Here is a 12,381-nt window from a genome sequence, read left to right as displayed (position 1 = left end):
GCTTACATTCCTCGCTCCCACCCCAGATCCATAACTTCAGTTCCTAAGATGCTACAGCAGCACCATAACTTCTCTGGGCTCAAAATAGTACAATTCTATAACATATATTCCTTGAAGAGCCAAAACAGAGACATTTATGAGCTTTATACTCCATAAGAAGTTTCTGTCAGTCAGTTTAGGATCTAAGCTGTTATCATGTTGCACCCTTCTCAATGGTGAACAATTCTAGTAGGAAGACTGAGTAATGGAGAACCCCAAGTACAGCCCAATCCAGTGTTACACTTTCATCCCAGACTTTAGACAAAACTGAATATAAAGAAGGCACCAAGTTAGAAGTTAAAGAGAGGTCTTACCTTTGGAAGGCTTACAGGTGTTCTCATTCTGGTTCGAGTACTTTTCATCAACGCTCGTTGCTCAGTTGGCAGTAAGTGATACTTCATAGCTTCAATGAGGTAATCTTTACATGCACTGCTGTTCTTTACCAGCGTCTCCTCTTCAACTCTCTGTGCATTAATGAAAGTTTGACAAGGTCTCAACATTTTAAAGCAAAACACAAATCACAATTTGAAATGAAATAAACCTACATTACAGGGAAAAAATAAAGCATTGAATTAGTAGATCATACCCCAGCCAGTTAAAGGCTGGAAACACCATGATGTTCGTGTCATAAAATTTCTTCCCAGATCTGGACCTTAGCGTCCAAAATATGGGTGTTAGCATGAAAACCTCCAAGCTTAGTTACCAGCTTGGACCTGGTATTGCTGCCACCAGCTAGGAATTATACAGTGCCTAAGCTCACTGTGGTCTCCCCAAAACCTTCCCTGGGGGACTCCCAGACTCAGATGCCTTGAGTCTTACAACAAAGGGAAATAACCCCCTCCCCTTGTTTCCTTGTTCCTTCCTCCCAGGCTCCCCTCCCTGGATGACCCTAGGAGATTCCCTGCTTCCAGTCCTGGAAACACAAGTACCGAGAGATCTAATCTCTCTTCCCCCTCATCCAGAGGGTATGCAAAGTCAGGCTTAGTAAATCTAACACAAAGAGATTTTCCCCCTGACTTCTTCCTCCCACCAATTCCCTGGTGAGCTGCAGACTCAATTCCCTGGAGTCCCCACTAAAGAAAAACTCCAACAGGTCTTAAAAAGAAAGCTTTATATAAAAAGAATGAAAAAGAACATAAAATGGTCTCTGTAATAAGGTGACAATATACAGGGTCAATTGCTTAAGAAAAAAAAAGTGAATAAACAGCCTTATCCAAAAAGAATACAATTTAAAACATTCCAGCAATTACACACATGTAAATACAAAAAAAAAAATATAAACCTATTGTCTTACTATCCTTGTACTTACAACTTGGAAACAGAAGATTAGAAAGCCAGGAGATAGAAAGATCACTCTCAGAGCCGAGAAAAGAACAAAAAACTCACACACAAAACTTCCCTCCACCCAGATTTGAAAAAGTCTTGTTTCCTGATTGGTCCTCTGGTCAGGTGCTTCAGGTTACTGTTGTTACCCCTTTACAGGTAAAAGAACATTAACCCTTAGCTAACTGTTTATGACACGCCCCCCAAATTGCAGACAGTGGGGAACCTCACTGGCGGCGATTTCCTCCTAGAACTTTACAATACACAGATTAATACAACACATGCACCTTTACATATACCACTAAGTATATAACTAACAGACTTTTACATTTTAAGAACACTTTTTAACTACTGGATTCTGGGAAACTCTCACGGGAGAGAGCATCAGCTACTTTGTTAGAAGCTCCTGAAATGTGTTGAATTTCAAAATCAAAATCTTGGAGAGCTAAACTCCAACGAAGAAATTTCTTGTTGTTCCCCTTAGCAGTATGAAGCTACTTTAGCGCAGCATGGTCAGTTTGTGGCTGGAACCGCCGTCCCCAAACATATGGGCGTAGCTTTTCCAGGGCGTACACAATGGCATAGCATTCCTTTTCACTGACTGACCAGTGACTTTCCCTCTCAGACAGTTTCTTGCTGAGAAACACGACAGGATGGAAGTTGTGATCCGTTGCTTCCTGCATGAGAACTGCTCCTATACTACGCTCAGATGCATCTGTGGTTACTAGGAATGGCTTGTCAAAGTCCGGGGCCATTAGCACAGCGTCAGACATGAGCGTTGCCTTAAGTTGGGTAAAGGCCTTTTGACACTCATCAGTCCACTTAACTGCATTTGGCTGGGTCTTTTTGGTCAGGTCGGTCAGTGGGGCAGCGATTTGGCTGTAGTGTGGTACAAATCGCCTGTAATACCCGTCCAAGCCTAAGAAGGATTGGACCTGTTTCTTTGACTTTGGGACAGGCCACTTTTGGATAGCATCCACCTTGGCCTGTAGGGGGTTTATGGTTCCTCGACCCACCTGGTGTCCCAGGTAAGTCACTCTGTTTTGGCCTATTTGACACTTTTTGGCCTTAACAGTTAGTCCGGCCTGCCTGATGTGCTCAAAGACCTTTTCCAGGTGTAGTAGGTGTTTGGGCCAGGAGTGTGAAAAAAAGCCACATCATCGAGGTAGGCAACTGCATATTCTCCCAGTCCTGCTAGTAGACCATCTACCACCCTCTGGAAGGTGGCGGGTGCATTTAGAAGCCCAAAAGGAAGGACATTAAATTCATACACCCCTGCATGGGTGACGAATGCTGACCTTTCCTTGGCAGGTTCATCTAGTGGTACTTGCCAGTACCCCTTGGTTAAGTCTATTGTAGAGATGAACTGGGCACGTCCCAACTTCTCCAATAGTTCATCGGTGCGTGGCATTGGATAGTTGTCCGGACGAGTTACCGCATTTAGCTTACAAGACAGGCTCTTTCAAAATTTTCTAAGAAGGCCTCAGTGTCATCACCTGCCTTGTAGGTGGGAAATTAGCTTACGGTAGTCCACGCAAAAGCGTATTTCTTAGCTTACGGTAGTCCACGCAAAAGCGTATTTCCCCATCTGGTTTGGGTACCAGAACCACTGGAGATGCCCATGCACTGGTAGATGAGCAGATTATACCCATTTGTAGTATGTTCTGGATCTCCCGTTCTATAGCAGCTTGGGCATGAGGAGACACCCGGTAGGGTGGGGTTCTAATTGGGTGAGCATTACCTGTGTCAATGGAGTGGTATGCCTGTTCAGTCCGTCCTGGGGTGGCTGAGAACAATGGGGCGAAGCTAGTGCACAGCTCCTTGATTTGTTGCCGCTGCAGACGTTCCAGGGCGGTTGAGAGGTTCATCTCTTCCATGCCACCGTCTTTTTTCCCTTCCTAGTAGACACCTTCAGGCCACTCAGCATCATCTCCCTGGACTGTAAACTGACAAACCTGTAAGTCTCTGGAATAGAAAGGCTTGAGAGAATTAACATGGTATACTCTGGGTTTTAGGGAGGAATTGGGAAATGCTATGAGGTAGTTAACAGCTCCCAGGCGCTCTTGAACCATGAATGGCCCTTCCCATGATGCTTCCATCTTATGGGCCTGTTGCGCCTTCAAGACCATAACCTGGTCTCCTACCTTGAAGGAACATTCTCTGGTATGTTTGTTACACCAGGCTTTTTGCTCTTCCTGAGCATCCTTTAGGTTTTCTTTAGCAAGGGCTAAAGAGTGTCGGAGGGTGCTTTGTAGGTTGCTTACAAGTCCAGAATGTTAGTTCCTGGAGAAGGCGTAAACCCCTCCCATTGCTGCTTCACCAACTGTAATGGCCCCTTAACCTCGTGGCCATACACAAGCTCAAACAGTGAGAACCCTAAACTGGGATGTGGTACAGCCCTGTAGGCAAACAGCAACTGCTGCAACACTAGGTCCGAATTATTGGAGTGTTCGTTGACGAATTTACGTATCATGGCCCCCAAAGTTCCATTAAACCTTTCGACCAGGCCATTGGTTTGATGGTGGTACGGGGTGGCAACCAAGTGGTTCACCCCATGAGTTTCCCACAGTTTTTCTATGGTCCCTGCCAGGAAATTAGATCCTGAATCTGTAAGGATGTCGGAGGGCCAACCTACCCTGGCAAAAATGTCTGTTAGGGCCTGACACACAGCGGAAGCCCTGGTGTTGCCTAGAGCTACTGCTTCCGGCCATCGGGTAGCAAAGTCCACAAAAGTCAGTACGTACTGCTTTCCTTTGGGCGTCCTTTTTGGGAAAGGACCCAGAATATCCACAGCTACTCGCTGAAATGGGACCTCAGTTATGGGGAGTGGCTGGAGAGGGGCCTTGACCTGGTCTTGGGGTTTTCCCACTCTTTGGCACACCTCACAAGACCGGACATACTTGGCAATGTCCTTACTCATCCCCTCCCAGTGGAAGGACTTCCTCAATCTGTTTTTGGTTCTGTTCACCCCAGTATGGCCACCGGGATGATCATGGGCCAAGCTTAAGAGTTTCCCCCGGTACTTAGTTGGAACCACCAACTGTTTTTGCGGCTGCCATTCTTCCCGGTGTCCACCAGAAAGAATCTCCTTGTATAAAAGTCCTTGGTCTATAACAAACCGGGATCGGTGAGAAGAGCTGAGAGGCGGTGGGGTGCTCCGTGCCGCCGCCCAAGCTTTCTGAAGGCTGTCATCTGCTTCCTGCTCAGTCTGGAACTGTTCCCTTGAGGCTGAGGTCACCAGTTCTTCCTCAGACTGTGGACTTGGGCTTGGTCCCTCTGGAAGCGATGTAGGTGATGGGGTTGTTTCCGTTGCTGGTGAACCGCTCTCCGCTGGTGCACCTGAGGGTATTTCAGGCTCTGGCGGAGCCTTTTGGGTGTGGCTGTCTGTTGCTTCTGCCAGTTCTGGCTCGCTGGCGCCCTTTGGCGTTGAGTTTGAAGATGTGGTTGCAATTGCTGGTGCTGGTTGCTGTTCCAGTTCCGGGCCTGGGACTGGAGATGCTGTGGCTGTTTCCGTTGTTGGCATGGAATCCGGGTCCACTACCTCTGTCTGAGTCTCTGGTAACACAGACGGGTTTCCTGTGGACTGCTCAGGAACAGGAATGGGTCTGGAAGCTTGCCTGGTTTGGCTGCATGTAACCATTCCCACTCCCTTGGCCCGCTTCACCTGGTTGGCCAAGTCTTCCCCCAGTAGCATGGGGATGGAATAATTGTCATAGACTGCAAAAGTCCACATTCCTGACCAGCCTTTGTACTGGACAGGCAGTTGAGCTGTAGGCAAGTCTACAGCTTGTGACATGAAGGGGTAAATTGTCACTTGGGCCTTTGGGTTGATGAATTTGGAGTCTACGAAGGATTGGTGGATAGCTGACACTTGTGCCCCCGTGTCTCTCCACGCAGTAACCTTCTTTCTGCCCACTCTCAAAATTTCCCTTCGCTCCAAGGGTATTTGAGAGGCATCTGGGCCTGGGGATCTTTGGTGTGATGGTGGTGTAATGAACTGCACTCGGTTGGGGTTCTTTGGGCAGTTGGCCTTTATATGTCCCAGTTCATTACACTTAAAGCATCTTCCAGCTGACTGGTCACTGGGTCAAGGTGGGTTACTGGAGACTGGTGAGGTGGAAGAATAGGGTGTCTGTGGCTTTCCTTGGGTTGTAGGAGGGGTCTTTGGCTGCCCTCGGTTGTAGGGTTTATTGTCAGTGTGCCCCTGGGGCATTCATTCCCCTTGACAGTAGCTTTCTTGCTTTCTGCCACTTCCATCCATCTGGCTCCAATCTCCCCCGCCTCGGTGAGATTTTTGGGTTTTCCATCTAATATGTACCGTGTTATGTCCTCAGGAACACCATCCAAGAACTGTTCCATTTGTATGAGGAGGTGCAGTTCATCTATGGATTTAACATTGGTTCCTGATATCCAGGCCTCATAATTCTTTCCAACGTAGTAGGCGTGTTTGGGAAATGACATATCTGGTTTCCACTTCTGGGTTCTGAAACGCCGATGGGCATGATACGGGGTTATCCCCATTCTTAATCTGGCCCTGTTTTGAAACAGTTTATAATCGTTCATTTTCTCCTGAGGCATTTCAGCTGCCACCTCTGCTAAAGGTCCACTGAGCTGTGGCCTCAATTCCACCATGTATTGGTCTTCAGAGATGCTGTACCCAAGACAGGCTCTTTCAAAATTTTCTAAGAAGGCCTCAGTGTCATCACCTGCCTTGTAGGTGGGAAATTTCTTGGGATGTGGAACCATAATTGGCGAAGGGTTGTTAGGATTGGCTGGAGCATGCTGCCCAGCCTGCGCTAACTCCAGTTCATGTTTTCTCTGTTTTTCCCTCTCTTCACTTTCTTTTTGTTGTTTTTCCATTTCTCGGCGGTGGGCAGCCTCTTCTTCTGCTTGTTTTATTTTGTGGGCCACCTCTTCTTCTTGTAGTTTTCTGTGGTGGGCTGCATTTTTGGCGTCTTGTTCTCTTTTATGGGCTGCCTGTTTGATCTGTTCTTCTCTTTCTTTCAGCTCCACCTATTTTTCTCTTTTTTCCATTTGTCACCTGTGGTCTGCTTCTTTGATTTGTTCCTCCGCCTCCATTTTTGCCTTGGAAGTCATGGATCTTGTTTTCTTGTGTTGGGGTGCCCTCCGGTGTTTATTGTCTGAACTGCAGGCTCTCTGTTGCCTCCTGGGGTCTGCCTAGCAACAGTGCCTTTTTTTTCTTTCTTCCTCTAGCTAATCTATTAAATGTAAAGTAAACCAGAAAAACCACTTTATTTGCATGTGTATTGTGCTGGGTACTTGACTGTCACTCGGAGTGCTATTGTGTACAAAAGACCCTTTGTCACAGCTTAATGGTTCCTTGCTTAATATGCAAGCTACTGCCAGGAGAGAACAGAAAAAAAAATTCTCTCTGGTTCCTTTTAAAACCAAACCCTCTCTGCCTAAAAGCCCCTAGCAGAGAAAAGAAAAATATAACATTCTTACTGGCTTCTGGATTCTATCTTTTCCACAACGCTGCATACCATGTCATAACATTTCTTCCCAGATCTGGACCTTAGCATCCAAAATATGGCTGCTAGCATGAAAACCTCCAAGCTTAGTTACCAGCTTGGACCTGGTATTGCTGCCACCAGCTAGGAATTATAGAGTGCCTAGCTCACTGTGGTCTCCCCAAAACCTTCCCTGGGGGACCCCCAGACTCAGATGCCTTGAGTCTTACAACAAAGGGAAATAACCCCCTCCCCTTGTTTCCTTGTTCCTTCCTCCCAGGCTCCCCTCCCTGGATGACCCTAGGAGATTCCCGGCTTCCAGTCCTGGAAACACAAGTACCGAGAGATCTAATCTCTCTTCCCCCTCACAAAGAGGGTATGCAAAGTCAGGCTTAGTAAATCTAACACAAAGAGATTTTCCCCCTGACTTCTTCCTCCCACCAATTCCCTGGTGAGCTGCAGACTCAATTCCCTGGAGTCCCCACTAAAGAAAAACTCCAACAGGTCTTAAAAAGAAAGCTTTATATAAAAAGAACGAAAAAGGACATAAAATGGTCTCTGTAATAAGGTGACAATATACAGGGTCAATTGCTTAAGAAAAAAAAAATGAATAAACAGCCTTATCCAAAAAGAATACAATTTAAAACATTCCAGCAATTACACACATGTAAATACAAAAAAAAAAAAAATATATAAACCTATTGTCTTACTATCCTTGTACTTACAACTTGGAAACAGAAGATTAGAAAGCCAGGAGATAGAAAGATCACTCTCAGAGCCGAGAAAAGAACAAAAAACTCACACACAAAACTTCCCTCCACCCAGATTTGAAAAAGTCTTGTTTCCTGATTGGTCCTCTGGTCAGGTGTTTCAGGTTACTGTTGTTACCCCTTTACAGGTAAAAGAACATTAACCCTTAGCTGTCTGTTTATGACAGTTGGTATGCCAAGTCCCTAGGGAAAAAAAAATGGGAGAATACAGACCCTTCTAATTATTAAATGGAATATATAATTTTAGGCAATGGCAAGTGTTTTTAGTCATTTTCCTGATGGTCAAGCAGATTTCTAGTTTTTCCAAATCACAATGTCAGAGGCTCAGATAAAATGAACTATTTGAACAAGAGGATCCCATTAAACAGAAAATCAATACAGAAAACAAGCAAGAAACAGAGTGAACAAAATTTAGACCACCAAAATGACCTATATTTGTTCTTTACAAACGTGATCTGATCTGGAGAACCACAAGCTTCTTAGAAGGTAAAGAATACACTTCAGCATTTATACTCAACTCCGTTGAGTTTTCTTCTGCTGTTGACCAAGATGCCAATTACCTGTGATAAGCATCTTAACACTAATCAAACCTTATGTTCAAAATGATAACCGTACAAAACTGGCAAAACTGTGGTATACCTAAACTACATAAAATAGACTTCCTTTGACACGGAATTCTACATATTTAAAAATGATAGAACATTAGCTACCATGTACTAAAATATAAAACATTAACTTTTAACCATTAAAGTCATGAAAAGAATCACTAACAAAAAATGTGCTACATAAGGGATTACATTACAAAAGGAAGCCCAAATCTAAAGTCAGATTAATAATCACTTATTTACAATATGTATTAAGGGAGCATTCATTTGAAACTATTGGTATAGCATTGCATTTAGACTAAAACACAATTAAATTACTCTGATGTAAATCTGGCTGTTGACAGACAGGATCATAGTAAAACCAGTGTGCGTAAATTCTTGCTAGAAGTCTTCTTCTTTTTGCTTACCTGAACTAAATATTCTCGGGAAAGTAAAGGCAGCCGCACATGTTCCATCAAGCGTGCCATTAACTCCTGCCTCACATCTTTGTCATGGTTTACCCATGCTATCACTGCTTCAAAAACCTTGCAGAAAACAAATACATGCCATGAGTCCCCACCTGTTTTACAAATTCGTCAGTATGAAAGTACAAGTGTGACCCCAAAGCCAATTTTCACTTGAACCAAAGTTTCTGAAGCATAAAAATAGGAGGCCACATAAACTGGCCACTCCAATCCTTTCAGCATAGTTATCCTATATAATATCCCTGTGAGTATGTGAGCCAATCTCTTTTTGAATACATACTCTACTGGTTCCTTAATGAGAACTCCCAGTGGACTAGGACACTGTCAAATTACTCTCACTATTATGAAAGCTGTCAACAAATCTAATGTGAACTTTTCCAATAGGAACTAATTTAGTTAGCGCTGTAAACTCAATAAAAGCCTGCATCTAAGTAAAGATATTTCCCCACTCTACTTTTTCTTAAGGTTCTGAAGTCCATAACTACCATTCATAACTAATTCCCTTGCGTCTTTGCTGGTGTCATCACACTTGACTCTCACTGAAGTCTATAACCAACCAACTAGGGCAAGGCAAGTGTGATTTCTCTCCCACTGCACAATACTTCACTGTTTCTATAAAATCAGAGAATTAAAACTGCGTCTTTCTAGAGACAGACATTTATATATTAAAAAGTAATAATAATAGGAGATATAACAATCTCTTAGAACTGGAAGGGACCTTGAAAAGTCATTGAGTTCAGCCCTCTTGCCTTCACTAGCAGGACCAATTTTTGCCCCAGATCTGTAAGTGGCCCCCTCAAGGACTGAGCTCACAACCCTGGGTTTAGCAGGCCAATGCTCAAACCACTGAGCTATCCCTCCCCCTAAGCACTTCTGTGTGGGAGAGAACTAGACTTTCACGATACCATGGGAATAACAACATGGCATCAGTTCTAAGAGGATGGCTGTGCCTCCTATGCTCACAAGGGCTTCAAAATGTTTTTTAGTTTATATAAAGCGTGTGAGACCATTTGGCTATACATCTTGTGTTCAAATATGCTTATATGTGTTAAGTGCGCCTGAACACGGGGATTTAGCCTTCTCTTGAACAGATTTTATGGGCTGGCCGCAGCTCTCCTTAGAGAGATAAGCACATTATTAATGGGGAAAAAAACATTGTATGTATATGTTCAAAATGAAAATATTTGTAAATCAAATTAGTTAGGTATTTGTTAAGGGCTAATTGTTGATCCCACTGAAATTAGTGGGAATTCTGCCTTTGACTCCAATGGAACCCAGGACCTGGCTGCCTGGGAAAACGTAAAGATACCTTAAAGATGCTTTGGCCATACACAGCTATCTAGCAATCTCTTTTGCAGCCCTTCCCTACTCTTTATTTTTTTTAATTGGGACACTTATCTCCTAAATCTGAAGACCAATCTAGCTTGACAGCTGTCCACTCTGGTACCTCTTACGTTAAAAGTATTAGGTATATAAACTCTTCAAAAACACTATTTTGCCCAGCTAAATTAAAGCAAAATCCAATTTATTGTATGTCCCCTTGTTAGCCGATTACTACATGCACGCTGCTGCATTAACACATGTATTAATTGGTTTACCTCAAAACTGGGAGCTTTAACTTTTTAACTGTGAGTCAACTGGTTAAATGCATTCTTAGAATCCTTAAGAGCTCAAATCTGTCAGGGGATTAATTTAAAGGCTTAACACCTTGACAGCATTTCTGTAAAAACTTCCTTAAGTGCAGAGAACACTATGTATGTTTAACCAAGTAAACCATTTTACTGAGGGATTAACAAAAAAATCCATCCAAAAAATTATGTAAAATCTGAGAAAAATGGATACTTTTTTTGTCTATCCAAAAGGAAGAAAGGATAGATGTATCTTACCTTTTCCTCTGATGCAATTGTAAGTTTGTCACTGGATATTAAACTGCACACCTGTTCTACACCAAGGTTGAGGAATTCTTCACTAAGTATGACATCAGAAAAATGCTGTTCTGTTTAGAAAAAAGTTCTCTTTAGCATACACCACTGAGTTTAGTTTATAAGCAGCAATAAAACAATAGCATGAAAAGCAAGATTGATTTAGCATATTATACGTGTGTAAGTCTATAAACAATACCTTATTTTACAATATTCTCTAGCATCTCAAGTTTTAATCGTTGCCTTCACACAAGCAGAGCAGGCAACTTTTATATACATTTTCAAAGAGGCAAAGGTTATTTTTAAAGTTAAATGTAAAAGTTTCATAAAAATAACTTTTCACATTTTACAGTAATGACACTGAAAACTTGCATTAGAAGTAATTTTCATAGTGATTAAACAGAATTTTTTCACTTTAAGACATTCTTTGAAAGTCAAGTTGGCACACCACTTGCCCATAGGGAATTCCTTATTTTAAGATCCCTTGTTCATATTTTACTAGTTTTATATTGGAAGGTGTACACCAATGCTTCAAATACAACATGAATATGCTTTTATAGATTGTTTGGATATATACTTACAGCCTGTAGTACAATCCTCTACATGAATAGTAATTTTGCACAGTCAGTATTCTAGAACTGATCTCAATGACCTGCATCTGAAGTGTACTTCAGCAAGCATAAATAATTGAATTACTTTGCACATCTATATTTCCTTTCAGAGCATCTCTAGACTCTTAAAAACATTAAATTAAGCATCACAGCCACCCCAGGAGCAACTCATATAACCATTTTACAGATTGTGAACTGAGGCACAAAGAAGATAAATGACTTGAGCAAGGTCTACAGTGAATCAGTGGCAGAGCCAGACATTTTTTTATTTATTATTTGTAATATGCGCCTGCCTCTCACTTTAACAATTAGAGCATGTTACATCCAAAAGCGTTCAGTTTAAGGAAGTACTTGACTGATGCTGGTTTATTCAGCCTCACTCTGGTCATAACTGTCACCTCTGGGTCTAAAGTGACATGCATGGACTGCTTAAGCAGATGCAGCTTAAGCTATCTGGCCCTGGACTTGTGAATCTTGGAAAAGAAGGTTTGGCACACAGAGCACTTATCCAGGTTGTAGCACTTTCCTAAGCAGAAGAGGCATCAGCGGTGTCCCTCCTTCAGGATTTACACCCTGAAGTTTTGGACTCTGCCATGAGCTGTTGTAGTTGGTACTAAGTGCCTTGTCCCTCTGTGTGGACTGGGGGGCTGATAGATTTTTTTAAAATATCCTTTAGAGCAAAAAAGTGCAAAGATGATATTCTTCACCAAATGGCTTGAAAGAACTGGTTTAGAGTCTTGGAAGTGACATGGTTGCTTATAAATAGGCATAAAAGATAGCCTCGTGGTTATTAACTGGAATTTTTTTCTCATCACGTATCTCATTACAGACAAGAGGCAGTTTGATGTTAGGAATTTAAAAATTTGCTTTGAAGTGACAGAAAATAAAAAGACCAGCCAGCAGTAGACAAAACAGATTAAAACCAAAGTTATATTTTTAAAGCCTTTTCCAGTATTATACAATATAATACTTCATGCATGACATACACTACCACAGATAAAGATGTTTAAGACCAAGAGTTATAAAGAATACTGAAGATTTCTAGGTTGAGAAGCCTGATTTTTCAGTAAAGCACATACATGAGTCTTCAGTAACTCCCTATGCAAAAACCTTTTGATGAATATTTAAACTGATTTTAACAAAAACAAGTGAGCATAAAATATAGGAAATGCCATA

The 12,381-nt window shown here is 42.4% G+C and overlaps 1 protein-coding gene across 2 annotated transcripts in view; it reads right to left on the bottom strand.

The window, feature by feature from the left end:
• The window catches only part of KLHL2 (kelch like family member 2), a 118,394-nt gene that overhangs the window by 24,021 nt on the left and 81,992 nt on the right, over positions 1 to 12,381 (bottom strand). For both annotated transcript variants that reach the window (XM_050946468.1, XM_050946469.1), the window contains 3 exons: positions 10,559 to 10,668; positions 8,616 to 8,732; positions 354 to 503 (listed from right to left, as the gene is read on the bottom strand). In XM_050946468.1, coding sequence (XP_050802425.1) covers positions 354 to 503; positions 8,616 to 8,732; positions 10,559 to 10,668 — 377 coding nt within the window. The remainder of the gene's footprint in view (positions 1 to 353; positions 504 to 8,615; positions 8,733 to 10,558; positions 10,669 to 12,381) is intronic.

The sequence above is a fragment of the Gopherus flavomarginatus genome, chromosome 3 (genome assembly GCF_025201925.1).
Source record: "Gopherus flavomarginatus isolate rGopFla2 chromosome 3, rGopFla2.mat.asm, whole genome shotgun sequence".
Lineage (NCBI taxonomy): Eukaryota > Metazoa > Chordata > Testudines > Testudinidae > Gopherus > Gopherus flavomarginatus.
This window is presented reverse-complemented; position numbering and strand designations above follow the sequence as displayed.